Source organism: Phlebotomus papatasi, chromosome 3, assembly GCF_024763615.1.
Source record: "Phlebotomus papatasi isolate M1 chromosome 3, Ppap_2.1, whole genome shotgun sequence".
Classification (NCBI taxonomy): domain Eukaryota; kingdom Metazoa; phylum Arthropoda; class Insecta; order Diptera; family Psychodidae; genus Phlebotomus; species Phlebotomus papatasi.
In genome coordinates this window covers 23,853,853-23,880,185 of record NC_077224.1, presented here as the reverse complement: position 1 = coordinate 23,880,185, position 26,333 = coordinate 23,853,853, and the positions used below count along the sequence as shown (strand labels likewise).

Here is a 26,333-nt window from a genome sequence, read left to right as displayed (position 1 = left end):
CAAATCAACAGAAAGATCAGAGGTACTTTCTGCCCATCTGTCACTTTGATTTCTCACCTAGTTCAGACACCTCTCGTTTCTGCACGATAAACTTCAGAACGGGACTGTTGCCATCAAATCCGGGTGTCCATGATACATTCACTGCCCTCTGCGTAAATGTATCAAGACGCTCAGCTTTGATGTTTGTCGGTGCAAAGGGTAACTCAATGACACTGAGACGAGCAGATCTGGTTTCGTTCCCTCCTGGAGATGTCACCATGCAGGAGTACGTACCAACATCGGACGCTCTCACAGCCTGTATCTCCAGACTACCATCGGGTTGAACCCCAATTCTCTGGCTATTGCCAATTGGAGCTACTTGAATATCCCGATACCAGTCAATATTGAAAGGAACAGATGGATCTGATGATACTTTGCACTGCAACACAGCCGTGTGACCCAGGAGGACCACTGTGTCTACAGGAGGCTGGATTATTTGGGTTCTCACTGAAAGGAGACATTTGCATGATAGACTTTGATCCTTTGAGCAAGACGTCGATGTGGAATTTCGTATTTCAAGATACACCGAAGCTTCAAATTGTAAAAGGCCTATATTCGAGTTTGACGGTCGCACTAGACCACCTATTATCCCAGCAACGATAGAGTTACTGGGATATAAGGTTCCCCTGTTCGACCTGTCGCGACGGTGGCGGCCTCCCAAATGTTCAGAAAGTGGTGGCCATCAAAGAGAACTATTGCTTCAACCGCGTTCGCTTTTTCCCAGCCTGTAAGGATTTACATTGAAACGAACCCTGTTCCGAACGCGTTTGCTGAACGGTGTTCAAACAGGAAACTTTCGTTGCTGGGATTATAGGATTAAGCTCTTTTACAATCCTATCCTAATGGCTATTCTTTTGAAAATCGTGTGTAGTAAAACCTTCGTGATAGTAAGAGAATATTGTGAATGCGAGAAGAAAGGGAGTCAGTATTTATCAGACTCTGAACACTCTGAAAATGCGACCAGTTTTAGTGTAAATTTTTCCCTGTTTCCGTACACATTTCACGAGATATCTCCGTAACTACGTAGGTTGCCAATTTGGGGTTTTCGGTTGCCCATTCCATATTAAATTGGCTTTTATTTTGTATTTGTATTTTTTGCTAATTCATTCTACAATGACAGAAAACACCGAATAAACTCCAAAGTTTTTTCGGCACGCTAGAAACATATGGGAAACATAGGAAACGTCATGCCCCTGCATTAGACCATAGAAAGGGGAGTATCGAGCTCCGTCTCCTGGGTCTTGCAAAGTGGATAATCGGTTGTCCCGAGACCCAGGACTACATTATTATCTTCCAAGAATAATTCCAAAATTCTCTTATAATGGGAAGACTGCCAGACCTTCGACAATCAAGTAGACTGACCACTTCTTCTGTATCAAGGAGTCTAAGGGATTACTCACAATGAGCAAGCCTAAGTTGAGAAAATATAGAAGCTGACGGAAACAGATATTCTCTTTCTTAATATCAATAAAGGTGTATCATAGCTCCTTCAAAAAATACCAAACTGTGAAAAATTAGGCTTCCCGATTTTGAAATACGAAAGCAAGAGCAGTTGAGTGGTTTACACTTCCTTCGTTCTATCTTTTAAAAATTCAGAAAAGGTTATTAAGAAATAGGCAGTACTGTCAACAGCCTGAGAGATAAGGACTATTCATTCATTTGCAACCGGTTATCCCGAATACGGCCGCAAATGTAGGATACCTAGGCTAACCTTCAAAACCTCTTTTTTCGCTACTTCGCGAAGATCTTATCAATCGATTCCAAGGCGTTTCTAGGCAAGGTCCTAAATTTTGCTTCAGCCATCTTTGCCTAGGTCTGCTTTAAAGTCTAAAAGGCCTACCGTAAGGGCTCCCAAAACTTTTCTGGGTAATTTTTCTTCATTAAATGGACGTTATGAGAGAAATTAGTCTAGTTTCTATTCTTTATTTTTTCCTTATTTGCCTATGTTGCGAACCATTCTATGTTGCGACCCTTTGGCTAATAAAGGAGAGCAGAAGAACAGAAGCTAGATCGAGTTCCTGCTTTGACGCCTATGGGAAACACGGTCGAAACCACCAATGATTTTCTTCAATAATGTGCTTAGCATGACCATACCATCAGAACTCTATTTTCGCACCAAGAAAAATGTGCTCCTAAACCCCTTATCCGCATGAACGACAACGTTCCTCACTCGATTTTCACGCATAACTCCCTTAACCGTTTTGAGGATCATCATTCGGATAGCTTGCACTCACGGTCTTATTCTTTCTGTCACTATCTAAATCTCACTATCCAGATCTCTAAGAACAGGTATCAGCAGCTTTAAAAACGATTATTTAACAGAATGATTCAACTCAGTCGTCCTCATCAGGATTCTACCAAGCTTCCTCATTGCAGAGGAAGATTATAAAAGCCCTGTGCAAGTGCACTGCGAAGGAAGATTTATTACAATTTTTCAAATTTCTTTCGGGGCGTTTTTTCTAAAGGTCTAATGCAATTTCTTACTATGAAAAGCTACTTAGATCCTGGAGAACGTTTCTGTATCCTACAACAGTTAAAATTGTTAAAATCGTGAATTAATAAATTAAAGAAAAGAATATCCTCAAAAAATAAGTTTTTACTGCTCGAACTCAAAGAGAGAGCAGAATCGTCTTTTTTTCACTGCTCTGGAGCTCAAACGGTAAGAGGTATCGACTTCCAGTCTTCGCTGACACCCAATAAAAAAAACAATATCTCTATACGTTTTTTCCCCTCTATCTGCACCTAAACCCTGCGGTTTTCAGTTTTTCTCAAAATAGGTCCAAGCTTTTTCAATGATTTTTGGATATGTTTTAGAGGTAGTCCAGGTGAACATTTCGTCCAAATATACATATAACCGGTAAATTCGCCATTTTGAATAATTGAAGATCAAAGGTCAAGCACTTTGGAAGGCTCATTTTTCAACCGATTTGGTTAACTTTGGATTTTTTCGAAAGGTATTGAAATTCTGAACCCGGCTGTATCGGTCTTCATCGGTAATCAACCGGTTACGTATAGATTTTGAATAATATTTTTCGGAATGTTTTTTTTTACTTGACCTCAAGTTTGTTGCCGAGCTAGAGGTCAAACGGTAAGAGATATCGACTTCCGGTCTTCGATGACCCCCAATAAAAAAACAATATCTCTAGATGTTTTTCCCTTTTTTTCTCTATCCCCTCTTCAAACCCTTAAAACCATGCTTTTTCGGTTTTTCTCAAAATTGACCCAAGCTTTTTCAATGATTTTTGGATATGTTAAAGAGGTAGTTCAGGCGAACATTTCGACAAAACATACCTATGACCGGAAAATTCGACATTTTGAATTATTGAAGGTCAAAGGTCAACCCTTTTTGGAGAGCCTATTTTTCAACGGATTTGGTTAAATTTGAATTTTTGTTAAGGTATTGAAATTTCGAACCCGGATTCATCGGTTAAGTACCGATTTTTGAATAATTTTACATAACTGAAAAAATAATGTTTTTTTTTCAGTTTTTTTTTCAATTTCTTTTTTCAAAAGGTCAGTAAAAGATTACATTGCATTTTTAAATCTGAACACAGCTGGATTAAAGTTGGATTTTTTGGGATCTTTCGAGAACTCTTATTCTTTTGCATTTGAAAAACATTTCTTTAAGGAATAATCCTTAAGTTTGTCCTCGCGCTTACTAAAATCCTGGCTACGTTCTTGGTCGAGATAATTAAACTTTTGGATACTTAAACCTGTAGAGGAATTCTGTAACAGTATGACAGTGTCATATAACAAATTCCAAATTTCTATGCTAAATTCGGAAGAACTAAACGAAAATCCGATTCATACAAGTTTCTAAGAGCTTCATAGAGCTTCTTACTGCGCTTTAATGTTATCCTTTTCCAGAATTTACCAAGAAAATTTGTCATATGACATTGTCATATTATTACAGAATTCCCCTACTGTTTCTGTCAAGTCTAACAAGTTAAAACAACTTAAAAAGCTAAGGAATACCTATTCCAACCAAATACGAAATTCAACAACGAATTCTTGCATGGTTTTTATAATTCAGAGAACCCGATTCTGTATCCTCTGACTTTTGTCATGGACAATGTGCAAACCAAAAAAAAAGTCAAACACAACAAACAGAAGCTGTGATTTTGCTGTAAATATTTTGCTTCATTTTGCCAATAGAAAAAAATATATTGTTAAAACAAACTTACCCATCACAGAAAGATACGCTTCACCACCAACAGTTCCCGCCTCATTGGATCTGGAGCATGTGTACAGTCCAGCATCGGATTCCCTCACATTTGATATGAGCAAATCCCCAGAATCGAGCACTTGCACTCGTCCAGACACTTCAATCGGCATTGATTCTATATTGAAATCAAAAAGCGTTCAAAGCAGGAAAGAAAGAGAATTACATTGTCTCAATTTTTGTTAATTGCCAGGACACACACATCACGAAAAGAAAACTCTTTTAGATTAGTATTATTAATTCTCCTCTGTCCGTGTGTAAATGTGAAAGTCAAACAGTTAGACTCTTTTTTCTTTTTGCAAAAAATAAATATTTTATCTTAAGTCTCTTGTTGCTTCAACTCACCATTGTAAATCCACGTGATATTTGGCGTTGGAGCACCTACAGCACGACATTGAATTGTTGCATCTTTCCCATCCAAGACCGTGACATTTTCCGGTGCTTGCTCCAATATAGGTGTTGATGCTTTTTTTTTATTTGTTTGAACAGAAAAAAAAGTTTGAACGTTAACAGATGAGAAAATCACGAATTATTTATCGATTTTGGCCATTTCATTTTCATTTTTTCCACCCACATTTTCCTCATTCTTTTTTTTTCACCATTTCGCTGTTAATTCATGCTCTCTAGCACCAAATCTAAAAATTTTATTAGTTACATTTCTTGCCTATTTACATGAAATGCCTTAAATCCATGTTAAAATATTAGCATATACTGAGAGAGAAAAAGAGAGAATTAAAATGGGTGCGAACATGCAAACATGTGGTTAGAATAGAGTCTCATTTCACTTTCTTCTCCTTTGGAGAGAATCATAGAAGCACTTCTTAATCATATAACTTTTTTTCTGTTTTTTTTTTCAAGACAAATAGATAAATTTACTTTGACGTGAATATATTTCAAGTGCTAATAATGATTGGTTTGTTTGTGCAGAAAAGAATTTGTAAGATAATTGTCTATATTGTGCAAAAAAAAACAGGCTCTTGAATTTCAAACATTTGGAAAAAAGCGCAAAACAGAAATAAAAATGGGAGTAGGATATTCTTAATTACGACTTTTAGAATTCATCGACTTTTTTTTATTTGCCTTACAACCAACGGCTGGTTTAAATGAGGATATTTCGAAATCAAACACACTGTGCTATGCTCTAGTGTGTCTTGGAAAATCTTGCGTCGTGGTTCGTGCCTGAGATGTATTTCTGTACACAGAAAAAACTTATTTTCTAAAATTGTTCGTAAATGTTTGTGAAATCCTACACTGAGAAAAAAAAGAGGGTGCGATTAACTTTTTTTCCTCATAATTTTAACACTTTTTGGGTTTAAAAATATATCAACATTTTTTAATGTTAATTTTACATCCTTTTAAGGGTAAAATTAACATGAAAAAGGGTAACTTTTACCCCCAATACACCTAAAAAGGGTAATATTTACACCGATTTCGGATCAATACTGCAGGGTAAAATTAACATTTCCCGAATGTTATTTTAACTTTTTTGGATTTCTCTCAGTGTATGGCAGACTTACGAAATGCTCGTGAATCGTATAACCCACAAACAAGTTTGTAAAATTTTGTACATTTTTCACAAAAATTGTTCGTAAAATGATCATTTGACGAACATTTTTTGTCCTTTTAAAAACATTTGTTCGTAAATGTTCGTAAACACATAAAAAAAAATGTTCGTAAAATTTTGTCATTTGCTCGTATTTGTTCGTAAATGTTTTCCAGACAAACAAAAAATTACGAACAATTACGAACAAATGACAAAATTTTACGAACATTTTTTTGTGTGTTTACGAACATTTACGAACAAATATTTCCAAAAATACAAAAAATGCTCGTCAAGAGATCATGTTACGAACAATGTTTGTGAAAAATGTACAAAATTTTACGAACTTGTTTGAGGGTTATCCGATTTAAGAACATTTCATAAGTCCCCAATAGAAATTCACGGACATTTAAGAACAATTTTACAAAATATTTGTTTCTGTGTATGACAAATTTAAAAATTTTTATGTACAAAATTCGAAAGAATTTAATCGAAAATTAAATTCATATCAGTTACTAAGAGCTTTGTAGAGCTTCTTGCAATGGCCATTTGATGCTTGCTGGGCTTTAATGTTGGTCTGCTCTCGAATTTACAACGAAAATTTGTCATATAACATCGTTATATCGTTACAGAATTCCTCTATAGATAATCCCTCCACTGAGAAAAAAGAGGGTGCGATTGACTTTTTTCCTCGTAACTTTAACACTTCTTAGGTGTAAAAATATAATCACATTTTTAATTGTTAATTTTACACCCTTTTAAGGGTAAAATTAACAGGAAAAAGGGCAACTTTAACCCCGAATACACCTAAGAAGGGTAATATTTACACCGATTTTAGATTAATACTGCAGGGTAAAATTAACATCTCCGGAATGTTATTTTAACTTTTTCGGACTTCTCTGTGTCTAAATGTGTCTTGACTTAATTAAAAATTCTTACAGTTTAATATTACATTTCGCAATGCTTTTCTATTAAGGAATATTTTCCCAATAAAATTTTGAAGAATTCACGTAAACTCTGAATCGAGCTTATTCTGTAATTGCTGGATTTTATTCCATCACTTTCAGGAATCTTGAATGTCAATCTGTTTAATCTGAATAAATTCGGTAAATTCGGAATAAATTCTGAATGAATTCTTTCGGTGCCAGGCAAAATTTCAAATGGTCAAAATCCTGCAAAGAACTATCTTACACGAAGAACAATGTACAAAATAATTTCCCAAAACACGGAAAATTTCCAAGCGCAAGGTGCCATCGATTCCCAGCGTGGATGCAATAGTGGGATTAACTGACACTAAGAAGGATTAAGAACTCAGGGTTTCGGCTTTTCGGAATTTCGACACATTCTTATCATTGAGAAGTATAGGGTAAATGTCCTAATTCAAAATCATTTTCAGACGCTTTAACTTTGACAGAAGATTCAACGCATTAAATTTAATATTTTTCTGAAGAGAATTACATAAATTTGCTCCTTGACTCTTCTAGAATGTTACTGTTTAGTGAAAATTCTTTAGATATAATGACCAGCGCACAATAAATTTTGTTTGTAAACATGTTTTCAAAATTTCCTATGAGAATTAGCGAGATGACTACATCTAGATCTCACTCTCTCTCGCAGGAAGCTCCGAAAACATGTTTACAAACAAAACTTATTGTACGCTGGGCATAATTTGAAAACTTCTTAAATACAAGAAAAATACGCGAGTGTAAAATGCTTCTATTGGAAACATATTAATCCAAATTGAGACGAGAGAAAGTTTCTAATTGGAGACTAACGGTGCAAGTGAAACCACGACGAAAGGCTTCCAAAACCTTGTTGAATTGCTCCTGAGTGCAGGATTTGTTCTTATTCCTGGTCTTTTCTCCTTTCCCATCCAAAACAATAAAAAAAAATCTCTCTAAAAAAAATCATATTTCCAGGGTTTCCTATTGAAGCAGACACTTCAGAAAAACCCTTTTTGTTCACGAAATAGGTTATTATTTCATATGAAAACTTCACGTACCGTTAACAATAAAGATTTGCACTTAATTTAACTAAAATTAGCCAGAAATATGACATAAATGCTAAATAAAACGAATAAACAACAGTCACCTCATTGTGTTTTTCATTGGAAAACATGGTCGATCGATGAAAAATTCGATGGTGAAAAGGTACACTTTTAATTTTTCTGAGAAATTAACAAATTAAAATTTGTGAATATGAATGGATTTTCGCTTTATTTGGTGCAAAATTAACTAAATAATGAAACTGTGGTATAGAAAATATATAAATATAATAATTTAGTACTGTATTTATCATGAAAACAATGCCGTTTCCATTTGTAGTAGCAAAAAATTTCCATTTAGAGCAGGTTTTCAATTAGCTTAATTTACCCTACAGATCAATTTAAATTTTTTGCCAATCTAATTTATTTTTTTCTAAACAATTTAACTTGTTTTGCCGAATAATGTTTTTACTAACCTGAAAAAGTTTAATAATAATTCTTTGAGGTTAAGTACAACATAACCTAACCTAAAAAATAACCTATAAAATGAATACCAAGGCTTTTAGTAGTCATGCAAACCTCTGAAAGTCGCAATTAAGAATCCCTCTGTGGAAATTTTTTGTGCTAAAAAATTTTTGTCCAAAACAATTTAAAAAAAAAGTTTAAAATTTTGCTTTAAGAAAATTCTTACGGCGTTTATCATAGAGAAATTCCCTCTCTTTGCTATTAAGTGTAGTTGAGGCTCTCACTCGAATAATCCTAGGCTGTGCAAGACGTTTATCTCGCATTAATCCGTTGTTAGTCTCTACGAATCAGCATAGATTTTCCCAAATGGTTTTTGTTTTTTAATTCAAATAGAAGGCAACAACATATAATGGAGAAGAGTTAGATATTACCCAGGAAAGAAATGATTTGTTTTTGTTTCTTGTTGAATTATAAATTAGTGTTGAGAATGAAAGAATTTTTTTTAAACTAATATTTACATAAATTAAGATGGAGGAATAAGGTGAAATAATTGTAAGAAGAGAGACTTACTTTTGACTTTGAGCCACGTATATGCAGATTTCTCACCGGCTTCATTTGATGCGAGACACTGGAACATTGCTGAATCATCCATCGTGAGTTTCTTGATCACCAGAGAATTATCATCTCTCACACTGTATTGATCTGTGGACATGTCTAGAGCTTCGGCATTCCGGAACCATGTTACATAGGGCGGAGGAACACCAATAACATCACAAGGAAGTTCCATTCGGACCCCATAGTCCCCTACAGTCTCACTTCGGAACGGAGTGGCAAAGGAAGGAGGTTCCTGAACCACAATTGTGGCTGTTGAAATGATTGTAGGATACTCTCCACTCCTCATGCTAACCTGACAGCTGTACTGCCCAGTATAGGTAAGATTGGCATTTAATAGGGCTAGGGTTCGATTCCAAGGATCATCGAGATTGAAAGTAACCCCGGCAGATTCCAATGGAAGCCCATCTTTCAACCAAACCGTCACAAGTTGATACAGTGGCCTTGCATTAGCAATACACTGCAACTTAATCAACTGCTGACCCCTAACAACTTTCATACTTTCGGGATGAACAATTATTTCCGGCGGCACTTCAGCCAAGGTGTCTCCCGTGACATTAACATGAATAAATGCACTATTCTCTTCCTTTCCCAGTTGCGTGTTAATAGCCCTGGCTCGGTAAGCCCTCTGATCCTCCTCCTCAGCACTGAGAATTATTAACTGATTCTGTGTCGTTTCGGCATATTTTATGCCATAATTCAGAGGACCTTCCTCCGTCTGCCACGTCACAGACGGCTGCGGAACCGATTCAATTGGTGACAAATTCAACACAACTGCATTTCCCGAATGCACAGACACACTCCTCTCGCTCAAATCCTCAAAAATTCCCATATCTATCCATTCCCAACCCGGTCAATGATTAGGCACAAAAAAAAGGCCCATCAGAAAAGAAAGTGGCATTTAATTTTGAAATACATAATTGGAGTAAATGAAGAAAGTCTTCTAAAAATAACTTACATGCAACTGTAACGTCAATTTTCTCACTGAAAATTGTACCAGCGTCATTTTTTGCCAAGCACTGATACGATCCAGCATCTTCGCGTCTTGTAATGTGCATCTTGTAGTACTGACTAGTTGTGAAGTCACCCACGGGAACACCATCTTTAAGCCATCGATAAGTTGGTGTTGGGGTACCTGGAACAAATAAAAACCATTTATCACAATTGCTGTTCATTTCATTGAGTTCATTGAGATCAAGATTACACACGAAAAAATGCTTACTAATGATTTTAAAAGAATCTATTGCTTTTTTTTTAACTTTCTCACCATTAAATTATCCAAATTTCTTGCTGGAGACAAATTTGTCGAACAAATTATTGAAAATTATTCTTTACTACCTACTTTGATGTCAAATAAATTTTCTAAATATTAACATTCTGTGATTTATGCCCAATGCACAATAACTTTTGTTTGTAAACATGTTTTTGAAATTGCCTATGAGATAGAGCAAGATAACTAGATGTTGGTCTCATTCGATCTCATTCAAATATGAAAAACGTGTTTACAAAATAAAAGTTATTGTGCGCGGGGCATTACAAAAAATTTTAGGGATTGTTTAAGAAATTTTGAAAAAATGGATAGAACTATTTTGTAAGATTTTGTTTTATCTCAATAATACGGACTTCAGACCTAAGACTTAGCCATATGGCTTAACAGCTCTAATTTCTTATCAATCATGATTTTTTGTAAAAAAAAAAAAACTTAGGATTGGATTATTAAAGATAATAGACCTATAGATTCTCAAAAAGCAATAATATTGCTCGCTATTTAAGATTTTGAGACCTTTGGGAACTGGACTAAACCTCTAGTCTGAAGACCGCTTAACGGTACATCCAGGGATGTTGGTGTCTCAAAATGATTTGTGGAGGAGCACTAATTATTTTTCAAATCGAGGAAACGGATGAATGGGACAACTTGGCTTCTTTCAATAAAATATTCAGCTTGGAAAAGGGGTGATAAAGCGTTTTAGGCTTTGTGAAGTGCTCGAACTCGTGACTTATACGGGCTTCAGACCTAAAGCTTAGCCATGTGGCTTAATTTCTCTAATTTCTTATCAATCAAGATTTTTTGGAAAATTATCACTTAAGATTGAACAACATGGGCAAGTTATCCTTTAAATTAAAAAAAAAAACAATAAAATTGGTTGCTATTTTGAATTTCTAGACCAGAGGTGTGCAAGAACCGTTGAAACCGAATAAACGTCAAAATAAGTTTGTTCAGGTAGCGTTTTCACCATTGGCTTACATGTTTCATTTGACGTTTATTCGGTTTCAACGGTTCTTGCACGCATCTGTTCTAGACCATCGGGAACTGGGCTAAACCTTAGGTCTGAAGCAGGCCTTAGATACTTTACCTCAAAAGTACTTTTGCATCATTTACCGTTTACAGGTTCTCAACCGATTTATAAGTCACTCAAAACATTGCCCAAAATGCATTAGGAGTAATATTATTGAATTTAGAATAAAAATTAGTTATCGGTTCATAACCGATTGGAACCGATTCATTGGTTCTGTTCAGTAATAACCTTTCGAAGAGACAAAGCCACTCCAAAGCCAAGCCAAACCTATTCGAAAATCTACCGGAAGCCTAAAGTGCAAGTTCACATACTCGCCGCTTTAGCGCTGACTGTTCTGCCATTGGCTCTATTCAGTAATAACCTTTCGAAGACACAACACCACTCCAAAGCCAAGCCAAACCTATTCGAAAATCTACCGGAAGCCTAAAGTGCAAGTTCATATACCCGTTGCTTCAGCGCTGATTGTTGATTGAGAATTTCGATATTCTTGACTTCATTCGCTAACAATGTCAACAACTTTGTACAAACGTTTGCTACAAAAAGAGAATTTTTGTGTAGTTTTGTGGAATTTCAGGATGGGAGAACGTTCTAATCGCAATTTTAGTAAAATAAATGTCCTTTTCATGAACTTGCTCACATTTGTGTAACTCGTCGGCTTAAACGTTCGAACTTCCAACGGGTTTTTAGGTAAGTTCCCTCTGATATACCTTTGAATCGGTAAAGGAAAAACCTCAACCGGAGAGAGCTCTCAAATCGGGAAGATTATTACTGAACGAAAGGATTCCGAATTTCAATATTCTTGATACTTCAATCGTCAAGAATGTCAACAACAGTGTACAAACGGTACAAACGTTTGTTGCAAAAAGTGAATTTTTCTGTAGTTTTATGGAATTTCAGGATGGCAGAACGTTTGAATTGCAATTTTGTTAAGTTAAATGTCCATTTCATGAACCTGCTCATTTTTTGTGTAGGGTGGAATCTACACTTATGGATGTTATATACACTTATGGACAACGCAAAAATCTTAAGTTATTACACTAAACAGATTTCGAAAAATCAAAAAAAGTGTTAATTACATCATAAACTAATAATTTTATAACGTTTCGAAATCTGTTTTACGTAAAAACTCAAGATTTTTTCACTCTGTCCATAAGTGTATAGCATCCATAAGTGTAGACTTCACCCTAACTTGTCAGTTTAAACATTCGAACTTCCAACGGGTTTTTAGGTAAGTTTTCTCGAATCGGCAAAGGAAAAACTTAACCGGAGACCGTTCTAATGAGCCCAAACATAAACACATTGGTTGAGGAATATGCTTTATAGAGCCGTTTTGACATTTGACCTTGAAAAACCCTTATTAGGAATGATTTAACGGTGTTTTATGAACGAAATATCCGCCCAGGAAACCCCTAAAGCGCGTTTTCGAGCAACCTTAAAAAAAAACATGGTTTTAGAGGGGAAGGGGAGGTGCAGGGGCAAAATGAAGGACATGTTAATATTCTTAAAGTCGATTTATGAAGGTGTCTCCCGAAGATTCCAAATTACTATTTCTTACCATTTAGACTTCAGGCGTGGTAACGGCTGGACGGATAGACGGATAAACGGACAATGTGACGTCAAAAAAACTCCAAAATTTAGATTTTCAAAATTTTTAAAAATTGAAAAAAAAAATAAAAATAACTCAAAATACTACTTTCTCTATGGACGAGTTCGAGCAGTAAAAAAGCTAGTGTCTCTGGTTGAAAAAAGTATCGTTAAGATTTTTTAAAATCAAAATCGTAAGGCCAAAAAAAAATCACAATAGAGGGAGGTGGAGCTACTTTGAACTGTGCTGTGGGGCAACATTGTTGTATGATTTTTCGCATATTTCTAAAGGAAACCGAATTTTAATATGATGTAATTTGGATAGACAAAACACTTGTGTATCTAAATAAAATAATTGTAAGGCCTAGCTCCCTTTAGCAGTATGCGAAAATAGTTCTTAAAAGGTTTAAGTTTTTTTTCGTATTAAATGTATAATAAATTTCTATGAATAATTCCAGAAGACTTCTGATATATTTGAACCATTTGAACATCACATTTGAAAACCATATACTCTTTGTAGATTCCTTAAATTTTTAGACATTTAAAGAGTTAAATGAAGACTACCTATTATAAAGCTTTCAAACTCTGGTTCATTTTATTTTGAAATATAAATCAATTTTAAAATTTTCAGCTTGTTACATTTTGCCCCATACAAGTTCCTCTTGCATATTCCTTTATTTTAGATATTATTTTATTAGTTAAGACTAATGACTTATTTCTTAAATTAAAATTTACTGTTTCTTTGGAAAATGAAATGAAATCCGTCCTAAGTGTCATGTTAATAAAAGTTCTACGAACATTTCTTCAAACTCTTTAGGTATAGAACGCTTGGGGAATGAGATAATTTTATTTTAAGTGAAAGTGACTTTGTCTTCATTGAGAACATCACTTTTCAACTCTCTCACTTCAGACACGCTCTAGCAATCATCCAAGAGTTCAATGTATGTTTTGTGTATGCACTAAAAACGCAACTTAAATCATCGATTTAGATCATGAGCCGCACAAAAAAAGACGAGTCTCATGAAACAACTTCATAACATTTAGTGTGTAAGTTTACAAAACAAAAATTACAAACACACACTCTTCCAAAGGCAGTTCATAAAATCACTTCTCATGTACTTATTGCCATTCTCTGGGTTTTCTCAACCGAAAATGAAATTCAAATTCTCACACAATCCATCATATACAATCATAAATGAGATTTTGCTATTGCTTCCTCAACTGTTCGTAGCAAATACTTCTGTCCATAATCTTCTAAACTAAATATTCTGTAGTAAAATGCAGGCTATATATCAAATTTTAGCATAATACCCTTTTAGTCGTATAAGAGAACACCGGGACGTTTTAATTTTAAGCACAAAAGAGATTATGATGATGAGCTTGAAAATACTTTTCTGCGGAAAAATGAATAAAATTTTCATTGCATATAGTGTACCAAAGTATTTTCCAACCGCGTGCTAATTTTCTTGCTAAGCAATTCATCTCGCGAGTATCTTTGCAAGTTTGTAGAGAATTTCGCATTCAGTGCGGTATGTATTTGCAATAAAAACAACACGAAAGACAACAAAAGAGTGTTTTCATTGAATTTTATACACACCCATTGCGCGGGGAAGTGGTACGGATTTTCCTCGGAAACCAATGCCGCAGGGAAAGACCGTACAATAAGTCGATAAAACGTTTAATTTAGAACAGGAAGGGTAATAACCTTAAGTTTCCTTTTTAATAATTTAGCCCTTCACGTGAATATTATGGGTCGCGCACAATTGCTTTTTTGTATTCTAAAAGTATTTGGGAAGTTGTAAAGAAAGGTCTGAGGACGAAAAAAGTAAAACTTTAACCAGTTTATGATATCAGGTAAAGGATGACCATTTGGACAGCACTAACCTCTGCTCAGAATGTCATGTTAAGCTATCACTCTCGTTTTATTTTCTTTTGAAATTGGAAGTGAGCATGGCATCCTTATTCGGTTACTCTGAAGAAAAATTGCTCGTATAAATCTTGTAAAATTCTGTTGCGTAGTTGAAAATAGTAAGAATTCTTATAAGAATCACTGTGGCAACAGGGCTTCCCAAATCCCAAGACTCTTGTTACTTTTCTAATAATTACCTATTCTCAACTTTCGACAGCATGACGTACTGATGATCAACTTATGTCTATATTTGATAAAGTATCTCTAAATTTACTGACTTCATTTTGCTACTTAAATACGAGATTACAGCATACGAGCTTCAGACCTAAAGCCTAGCTATGTGGCCTTACTTCTCTAAATTCTTATCCGTCAAGTTTTTTTTTTTTTGGAAAATTTTACTTCGAATTGGATATTAAGGGTTAAAAATCTTTTATACCGAAAATATAATATCGAAAATACTCAGCTTCAAAAATTTGGAGGCAAAAGATCAGCCCAATAAACTATCATAAACTGAGGAATTATGCCCTAGACACACTTACGACTTAAGCCGAGAGACGGCTTAGTGAAAAATAATAGAATTGCGGTTTAACCATTATTTCGAATATAATTACGCTAAGTCGTCTCTCGGCTAATCCTCAAATCAGTCAAGGCCCTTGTTACCAATTGAATGTGCACACTATGATTGCTGAAATACTTCTTAAGCACAATATCAATGCATTTTTCATAGAGATAGGAGCACTCTGACCCTTCTATTACTCTAATCTTAATACATTTTAAGATTATTCGAAAACCCCTTAATAATGCAAAATCACATCATGACTAAGGCAAACAATGGCAAATTTGAGCATATATACGAAAACTTAAAAAATGTCGATAAACTTTTTTTAAATTTAAATATCGTTCGAATTAAAAAGTAGTGCGATCTTAAAAGGGCCGTATTAGCGAGAGTCTACTGAACTATATTTCAACAGCAGATCTAACGCCTGAAATTTCCCGAAAAGAATCAAAGATAAAATCTATTAAAACGTAGAAAAAAAACGAGTTGTCCGAAGGTAGTGTGCCTTTCCACAACAGCCTCAATCAGAGCCTTTCCAAAATGGGAAATCTTCAAAACTCTGTATAAAATAAATTTTTTATTGATCTATATCACAATCTTAGTATTTGACTCTCTCCGCTCCAAGTAAATCGAAAATTTATTCATATTGATAAATTTTAATTAAAAAATAAACTATTTGGAGCATGTTCCGAATTAGGCTATTCTGGATGTTACCATAATAGCTTTTATTTTTAAATTTTCATTGATTCCAAGCTTAAACCGTTAGAGAGATGTCAACTTCCGTTTTTCGGTGACTCCATAAAAAAAAAACATTTCTAAAGATTATCCCCCCTGCTCCTTCTCCTGAGGTGTCCGAAGGTAGCGCACTTTCCCCTAAAAGTAATAACCCCTGAAAATTTCATATTGATTGATTCACTAGCAAAGTCACAAGAAGTTCACGAAAAACTCATTTATTTAGACGGTTCTGGTATATCTTACTCCTTAAGTACTCCGGTAATTGATTTCCTATTTTCAGATTTTTTTTTATTTGTCCACTTGCTTGTTCCCAAGCTAGAGTTCAAACGGTAAGAGATATCTACTTCCGGTCTTCGGTGACCCCCCATAAGTCTACATTATTTCGAACAGTTTTTATCCTTTTTCGAAAATTTATTTATTAGAATTAAAGTGTTTCTTCTAAATTTGAAGCCGCTGAACACGATTTTGTTGTTCATTTTAAGATATTTCATACTCTACTAAGATAATAATTTGTTCCACATTAGCAGAAAGATTACTCAAAATATCGCAAATATTAAGTTCCGAGGAAGTCCCTTTCATCATGAAATGCACTCTTCTCTGAAATATGTGCTATTCTTAACTTGTTTGTATTAATATTTGCCGAAATGACTGACAACTTCCTTCTGCATTTCCCAAACAAATGCCGACAAAAAGAATCATTTTCCATTTCACTCGCGAATGCTTCTTCTTCTTCATCGGCACTCATTTACAATTTGCATCTAAAGCAACTTTTATTGCAAAGAATAATAAATTCCCACTTCATCAGCTTCCTCTTCAACACCATACACATTGGCACATATAGGGAGATACTCTTGAGTTTCACCAGAAAAGCCAGCAGAACCAGCAAAGTATGGAATACAAGGTTTTTTGTTGTGGTAACCACTAATGAAGAAATGCATAAAAAATGAATCTCATGAAACACCTACAGTAAAGTGTTTATGTTGACAGAGAAGGTGTATGACTACAAATTCCATGCATGGCTGTAAAATAGAAATTTCTATTGCCTCTCAACACCGTTATTAAAGGCACTTTTTTATCCTTGGGTATAGTGCAAAACTTTTCCTTCCCCTTACTTTGTAACATAATATTGGAACTTGGGGTTGAATCAGGCACATAACCAAGAATAAGTACTAGGGATATTTGGGGGGTGAAAAAAATGTATAACTATTACCATTCACTCTTTCTCTCCATTATTAATGGCCAGCGCACACCCACATTGAGCACCAAAGAAAAAGGTGGCCGGAAAAAAAGGAGACAGTCAGGGAAAAGTGAACCAGTAAAACAAACCAATTTACTCTAATAACAGCCGGATGATCCCTTGGTTGGATAATGATGAATTTATACTCTCCCTTGTGCATTGCCAGACACACCAAGCCCCTCGATTTTTTTGCCACCCTCTAACAACTATATATCCTCCTGATTATATTGACATCGTGCAATCAGAAACCATCCGTGAAAAATGACTTCCACGCACTAAAACATGATACTTTTCTTGGATTCTCCCTTCAACCTACAACCACACTCAGAAAAAGAGATCTCTCAGACTAAATTGTATTAAAAATAAAATTTTAGCAATTGAGGTTATGTATTACCCCAGAAACAAGTAAAAAAAAAACAACACCGGTAAGACTCAAGTGTATGTAATTCTGATTAAGTGTAAGATCAACACTGTAAGTGTACATTAAACACATGCAAAGATGTAAAAGCTACGCTAAGAGGCTTACATCGAAACCATTGCATTAATTTTCGCATAAATCGCAAAGTTTAATCAATTACATCATATTCTGGCACTAAATTATAGTAAAATTTGAATTTAACAAAATTTTGGTGTGATACAGTACAAAAAAGATGGCAAAACCATCCCAACTACCACCATGGCAATTTCGCTTTTTTATATGGGGCAATTTACAGCCAGTTCCTTTACTCAGCTCACAGAGCCGATAGTGAAAAGTTATTTAGACAGAAATCTAGTATATTTATCACTTCATATCACAGGGATAGGTAACTTCCAAAAAGGGATCAGTCCTCACTTTTAAGTTATTTCGTGTAACGGTTGCAAATGAAGAGAAATTCCCATACGTTATATGTTAAAAGTAAAAGTGAGCTTTGGCTTCAACTCCACAGGCCACATGCCAGGGGGTAATCCCAGCATTGCGGAGTGCACAAGCTCACGAGATAGAGCTCTTCAAAAACTGAACCCTCCAGAGTGTTTAAATTTTGATCCTCGAAAATTCGATAAAGACATTTTTACCGGTCGTAGGTATGTTTGGACGGAATGTTGACATGGATTATCTCTAAATAATATCCGAAAACAAAAATCATCATAGGAGCCGTTTTCGAAATAAACCAGAAAACATGTTTTAGTGGAGTAGTAGGGGGTAGGGGAGAAAGACGAAAAATGTTTCGAAATAATATTGACTTATAAGGGGGTGGCCAAAGTTCGGAAGTCGACATCTTTTATCGTTTGAACTCTAGTCCGGTAACAATCTTTGGGACAAATAAAGATATAATAATTAAAGAAATATGAATCAATTACGAATGTTTTATTGAATACCCATCCCATGATTTATTACCCATCAAAACCGATGCGGTTGAATCGGAAACTTCAAGATCTTTCTGAAAAATCTGAATTTAAGCGGATCGTTTACAAAATGAACCCTGCAAAGTGGTTAAATATTCATATTCGAAAATTCGAGGTCGAAAAACCGGTGGGAAAATACCTGGATTACCTCGAAATTATATGCGAAAACAAAAGAAATCCTAGGAGTCGTTATTGAAATAAACCAAATGGTTTTGGGGGAGAAGGAGTGGGACGGGGGAGAATGTTTGGAAATAATATATATTTTTTAATTTGTGGTTATATTCTTTGCCACACTCAATTTTAGCCTCGAGGTGGAAGGATCAGTCAGTCTCCAGAGACTGCACAGTACAGGAGCACCGATTAAGTTCCGATAAGAGCCCTAGTAGTCGACACGATTAATAATAATTTGTGGTCACCAATTTTATATACTGATCTATGAGTTCGATCAATATAAGTGATAGTTATTTTTGTTTTTTAACCGTGTCGTATTGATCTAATAATATGTTACTTTTCTTTTTTTGTTATTTTTTTTAATTGTATTTTAAAATGTTGAATTTTATAGAAGAAAATTTTGAATAACTTCTAATGATCAAAATAGGTCTCAAGGCCTAAAAAGCGTAACCCCTTGGCAAAGGTAGCAACAAAAGGAAAATTTGATAGGGTCAAGGTCAAATTAAGTGTTAAAACAAACCCCAATTTTTACATGCGTATTTTATACACATTTTTCTTAGTGTATAAATTCACCCTTGCAATATTGCAGTTGAAAATGTGTTTCACTTATTGGATTATTGCAAGAATTTTGAGATTATGACAAATTGAAAGACCTCCTTTCTTTTCCTCTACCAGCAGACAAACAGAACAAACAGTTCAAGATCAAGCAATAAACCGCTCTATAATTGATGTCTATGAATTTGAGGATACACGATTCCATTCATCACTGAAACATTCCAGTCTATTCTTGATTTTCTGACTGGGAAGAGAAAAAAAAACATTTAATTGCTCCCACAAAAGTCTATCAAGAGCACTTTTACGATTTAGAAACAGATCATTATTTTCCCATTGGGAACAACACCAATACGAATTATAGCATCTCTGTTTAAAATTTTAGACAGGGGGAAGTCACTAGACAAATGTGATAATCTCATTGAAGGATCTATCATTAACTTTTGGGATAAATTGCAGGATGAAAATTGATCAGTTCAGGGGTAATTCCACATGATATGAATCAAATGGTTAATGATCTAGTTAAGGTTTAAGGATACGGAATTAAGCGAGGTCGGGCATTTAAAGCTTGTTTATCAAAAGACACGTTCATAGAATTTACAAAAAAATCTAATACCGAATTTTGTCTTTTTGAACACAGTTGAACATTATAATTTAATATGTTTCTATAACCAGAAAAACAATGCGAAAAACAACGAGAAAACGTTCTCATTCTTAGTCCCCTATGCAACGGTTATTTTAACGCAGTAGAATTTTATGTTCACTTTACAATTTACATAATTCAATATTCAACACGTGAGTAATCCTTAAGCTCATCCTGTTAAGAAATTGATCAATAATCCAAATAAGTTTAAACAAATGCTCTTTTCTTTACTGGAATGGGTGGAAATCTCATATCTTTTAATGCTTTTGCATTATTCTATCCCTTTTGCCTTTTGTGTGTCTCTTGAGCCTGTGAAGTTTGTTGTGGATATCTTTTCGATATAAATTATGTAGAGCTCAAGAAGTCAAAGAATCCCCAACACTCCTTCAATCACACAATGGATTTATTGACTTTCGTCCCCGCATGTCTCAAACCCCTTTCCTCAGCCTTTTCCCCTCCATTGCACTTAATATTATAAAAAAAGAGATCTTTTATCGGGATTTTATTGAATTGCCTCGCACATAAGCATAATGACAGAGGGTAACTATACATCATCACTCTACAAAATTGTGATTATATAAAATAATCATGAGACTCTGTCAAGTTTTCTCATCTTCTCGTCTTTAGATAGGCACAACAACAATCACTCTGATGTTCAATGAACTTGCAACGCAAAAGGCTAAGTTTTATGTTGTCTCTCTTTCCGACAGATAAATCAACCATCATTCTAAGTGCCTTGGCGATCTTTAAAACAATTGCCAGTTTTGTTCTGCACTTCCAGATGTTTCAATTAGATTTCCCATTTGGTCAGAGGATATAACGTGATATTAATCTTAATCATTTTCCACCCTACACTTTACCTATCACATCAATTACTCTGCTCAGCAATCATTGCTTATGACCCTTATGACACAGGACAAAGTAATACTAATTCCAATTACATTTTAGTCGAAGTAAAATGGAAATCTTCTTGATTTTTCGATAACTAAATATTTCCATTCCTCACCCCTTAAGCAATTACTATCACATTATGATATTATTTTGTTAACCTAAATTTACAAAACAAAAAAAAGGAAAGGTAAAGTCGGGACGTTCTTCCGCTCTGGTGGCAGCCAAAATCCAGAAAGCCAAAATCCCGAAAAGGCCAAAACCCGAAAGCCAAAATCCCGAATGTTCAAAATCCTGAAAGGGATGAAATTATGTGGAGGAAAATGTTTAGAATAATTTCCCAAGACACAGAAGATTTCCCTTTGCCTCCAGCAAGCGCGGATGTAATCGTAGGAGTAGCTATGACACTTTTAAGAATTCGGGATATTGGTTTTCGGGATTTTGGCATTCGGGATTTTGGTTTTCGGGATTTTGGATTTCGGGATTTTGACCGGAACCACTTCCGCTCATCTGCACAACACTAAAATGGAACCTTGACGTTGTGAGAAATATCGACATCAACCTCAGACCCCGAGGAAATCCTACAATACAAATCTTTCTTTTGGTTTCATTAACATGATATTTCTTTTTCTTCAAAAGCGTTTTTGTGTATTATAGGATCTAATAGAAAACCATGAAACTAATGAAAAGATTTGGGTATCACTGTCCAGAACATGGACTTGGTGGGTCGCTGCCTCTTGGCCGGAACAGTACTAAAGTCTGTGGTCACGGCAATTCTAGTCAAAATCGGCCACTATAGCGGTGTTTATCCGGAAGACTGGCTAGCTCAGTGTACACTGTACGGACTCAACGTAAACACATAATCCATGAACAAAGGGGTTATAATGATCGGGGCTGCACAATGGGCCTATATTGAGGCCTGGATTCAGATAGCGAGCTTACGGGGACATTGAGTTCGAGGTTGATGGAGAGGTTGATTCTGGAATGGCGATAGGGGCCGAATGTGGAACCGGAAGGTACATGGATGAAACTGTTCGCCGCCCCCAACATCTAATTTAATTTAATCTAATCTAATGAAAGGACTTCTACAATACTAAATTTTCAATAGAATCCAGGCTAAGCCGGCGATGGACACATAAAGTGAAATTTGTAAGAGCTATTGTGGACAATATTAAATTTTGACTTCGATCAAACAAAAAAAGAAATGCTCGAACTTCCGAATTTTCCCACATATTTTAGGTGAATTTCGGCCGAAAATTGCTCTTTTGTGACAAAGATCCCCAAACTTTTAAGAGAGTTTTAAGTTTTGACACTCTTAGATCATGAATATGGTACCCGATAAAAGCGTTTTTTACGGCATTATTAGTAACAATAACAACCTTTCATCCACCATGGAATATCAAATAAAATTTGTTCTCTCAATTATTTAACTAATAACTTGGTGAACCATGTCTATATTGATCCAATCAGAGCTCCTAACCCGAAATTATCAAGCATCATGTAGCGGAGATCGAGAGTTTCAGACTTGCATTCTCCAATGGTAAGGTAAAATTTGGGATTTTGGACAACGCAGAATTCCGCACAAACTATTAAAAATGATTTACCTGGAGACAATGTGATTATATGAAAATTATCATCCGGCTTGGAGCACTCAGTTGATGTTCCTCTTCTTGTATTAAATTTTTTACACTTCTGTAACACAATATCTTATTTCAAAGCTCATAATTACGCATTTCTTCCGACAGGCTTGATAGAACTGAACTTGTCTTTTCTGATGCTCTTTGCATACTACAATTTCTCACTACAGTTTTTATTTTTGATATTACTATGATATTAAAGCTTTTTATTTAAAATTTAAATAAATATTACACGAATCATTAAAGCAATTTATATTATATATTCGGATTTTGATAATCTGACTGCATAATTTAGTAATGAATTTTAAAGTACTTTACAGATTTATCAATTAGAATATTTTTTTATATAAAGTTTTAAAGAGTTGTCCGAGCTCAAAATTGGTTTGCCAGAATTTTAAAGTTTTCATAATTTTTTTTTCTTTATTAATCAAACTATTTAAAATAAGACAAATCAGTGATAAGTCCAGATGTGTTTGTAGTAGCTGAAGTTCTAAAGTTAACTCAAGCAGTCTTCAGACTAGACATTTAGCCCAGTTCCCGTAGGTTTTGAAATCCTCAATCGCTACCACTTTAAATGTTTTTTTTTTCAGAACCTGATAGGTCGTTTGCCTTTAGTAGTCCATTCTGATGTCAACATTTTCCAAAAAAAAATCTTGACTGATAAAAAATTATAGTAGAAGTTAAGCCATATGGCTAAGCCTTATGTGCTAGACACACGTACGGCTTAAGCTGAGAGACGGCTTAACGTAATTATATAATCAAAATGGTGATTATACTATATTTTCATTAGTTTCCCACTAAGCCGTCTCTCGGATTAAGTCTTAAGATTGTCTAGAGCATTAGGTTTCAAGCCCATTTAGATGAGTTTGTAATTCGGAATATCGATAGTGAGCTAAATTTTAGAGTAAAAAATCGCATCGCACTAATTCGTTGGCATGGCCCTTTATTCTAAAAATTCAACTCTCAACGCCATTTGCATCTTTCTGAATTTCAATCATTCTTAGGTTGTCTATTTATATTTGAAACTGGGTTTCAACCTCAAGGTTTGGCCCAGTTCTATATATGATCTTAATATGAATTTGTAAGTAGACATTTTCCAAAAATCTTAATTACTAAGAACTTGAAGAAGTGAAGCCATATGGCTAAACTTTAGATCTAAAACCCATATAGACTTTTATGGGCTTTAGCCTGATTTTAGGTTGGGTTTCAATTCGGATGACAAAAGATCCGGTTTAAATCTCTTACAATCCATTAAACCTTTGGAAAATGCAATGAACAAATTTCTTTAAGTTTTAGAATTATCTAAAATTTCTTTTGGTTTAATTTTATTAAATATATAACTAAATTACAAAAGACTACGAGAAAAGTTATAGTTTTAAATCTTACCTGTAGCATAGCACTGAAGAATTTTTGTTCGTCCCTCACTAACAATTGATGCAAATGATGATGGTTGTGTTGTAAATCTTGGTGATTGCAGTTGATGTGGATTTTCTGCAAATAGAGAAGAAAAAGGAAATGTCACTGAAGGTTTCAATTACAATTAATCAATAGCAATTGAACTCTTTGCAGTATATTCTACAAGTGATTTAGCAAAATCTCTTTTGCCAATTTATCAAGTTAACAATTCACAGTTCTTCCAGATTTTCCATTTCTGCAGTCAACATCTTCTTCACACAATCGCAATGTACTTAATTATAAAATTGAACTCAATGAAGCTTATTCATTTCAATTATATGTATAGACATAGTACCAAGTGTTTAGAAGCAAATCCCTCATAATCTCACATCTCCATTCTTCCGCTAATGGGATTTATTCTTCCAGCAAAACTTGGGATAATTTTAATGCGTAAAATAAGTACACAGTGTACGTTATTTGCATGTGTTTCTTCAGTTCCCTCGAGATCTCCCGCAAGACCAATCCCCCGCATCAAAACTTCCCATATTACAATTTGAATAAAATTTTAAAACTTTATTTTACTGCTTCACGCATATACTTCGATGCATGAAACAAAATATATGAAATTAATAACAATTCAGCGTGTTATTGTTGAGGCGTGCTCAGCAAATAATGTTAAATTTATATGACGAGGATTGCCGGTTGAATCTCTTCGCTCAATTTGATTTAAATTGAATTGAAAATATGATACTCAAATGTAGTGCGAGTCTTTTCCCTGTATACAATCCTAAACCACCTCGCCTCTTTTTAGCCCAACCATCTGCCACATAAAATGATTTCTCTTGGCTTCATCTGTGATCTAATATTCCCACAATATTCACCCAGATTAGGGGTGATTTTTATCGGATTTCAGGGTGAATTCACTGCTTAGTTCCTTTTCATATTCACCTTTCCTCTCAAGTATGAAACAGTCCCTAATTCAGGGGGTTGAACATTCATACTTTGCACTCTATTAGCTGCCTTTTTACTGATAACTTCTTTTTTTACGGTAATAATGATTGTGGCAATTTTAGGGGCTTAAGGGCAGAATAAAAGATTTATAAAAGATTTTTGAGACTCATTCCAAAATAGAGAAAGATATTTATTTCCCCAATTTTCCTCAAAGAAAAATGGCTAATGTATGAACCAAAGTAAGTTCAACAGCCAAAACATTTAAACGGAAGAAGAATATTAGAGAAAGCAGATTCAAGTTCTCTAGGAGATCTCCATAAATCCGGCTTCAGACCTAAAAGGCTCCTGCCAGCTCCTGGTCAAGATGGCTTTGTTTGCGACTGAGGATTAGCTAGACACTTTTTCAGACCTAAATTGAAACTTATATAGTCCTTAGAACTTAGATGCTAACAACATTATGAATCTGATGAGCTTTCGAATAGCCTTTTTATCGAAATCATAGACAAAGTACGTATACAAACGCCTATACAGTCGTCAGACCGATGTGCTGGACGACCTACGGCTGAAGTCATGAGACGGCGTAACGTCATTATAATCAAAATAATGATTAGATTACGTTCCCTTTTTAGTTTTCTACTAAGCCGTCTCTCGACTTAAGCCGTATGACTGTCTAGGGCATAAAGATTAGCTACATGGCTTAACTTCTCTCAATTCTTATCTGTCAAGATTCCTTGAAAAATATTGACATAGAAATTCATATAAAAGTAAAAAAAAAAACATTAGGATTCTAAAAAAAAGGTAGTAAAATTGCTTGTTAGGATTTTAAGATCTTCGGGAACTGAGATAAACCTCTAGGTTAAAGACCGCTTTGTACATAAAATTATTTCTTTTGATTATGAGGACATCAAAAAGCTTTTTGTGCTCTATGCTGTTTAAATTTTGCGTACAAAATATCATAAAGCATTACCCAAACATCGTATAATGCTTTTTTCCGTCCACGAAATAACTTTTATGTTTCGGTGGATCACTACAAAGAGTGCATTATTATCGACACGTCCCGAACAAAGCACTCTAAGCCCTCGTTTCAATGAGAACTTAGCTAATACGGGTTTCATCAGACCTAAGGTTTATCCTTATGGCTTAACTGCTATAATTTCTTATCAGTCAAGATTTCTTGGAAAAAATTTACACACGGTTGAATTATTAAGAGCAAATATTCTGTTAGATTCCAAAAAACTAATAAAATTGGTTGCTATAAGATTTTGAGACCTTTGGGAACTGGGCTAAACCTCTAGTCTGAAGACGCTTAAGTCTCCAAAGTTTTGGGCTTGGACTTCACATTTAAGTTCCAGCTAGATGGTTTAACCATTATCAATCCTAAACTACTAAAATTCTTTATAATTTAGGATTTCGAGTTGTTTAAAAAATGGAATACTAAACCTGCGGTCTGAAACCCGTGAAGGGTTAGATGTTTAGCCTAGATCCTAAATGTCTAATCATAAATAATAAAAAATATTATCGGTCTTGTAAAAT

At 34.8% G+C, this 26,333-nt stretch overlaps 1 protein-coding gene across 4 annotated transcripts in view; it reads right to left on the bottom strand.

Moving 5' to 3' along the window:
• LOC129808264 (protein sidekick) overlaps positions 1–26,333 on the bottom strand; it is a 105,815-nt gene that overhangs the window by 21,906 nt on the left and 57,576 nt on the right. For all 4 annotated transcript variants that reach the window (XM_055858098.1, XM_055858099.1, XM_055858096.1 and 1 more), the window contains exons 2-7: positions 23,841–23,945; positions 9,821–9,997; positions 8,821–9,696; positions 4,607–4,726; positions 4,224–4,379; positions 58–486 (exon numbers count right to left, since the gene is read on the bottom strand). In XM_055858098.1, coding sequence (XP_055714073.1) covers positions 58–486; positions 4,224–4,379; positions 4,607–4,726; positions 8,821–9,696; positions 9,821–9,997; positions 23,841–23,945 — 1,863 coding nt within the window. The remainder of the gene's footprint in view (positions 1–57; positions 487–4,223; positions 4,380–4,606; positions 4,727–8,820; positions 9,697–9,820; positions 9,998–23,840; positions 23,946–26,333) is intronic.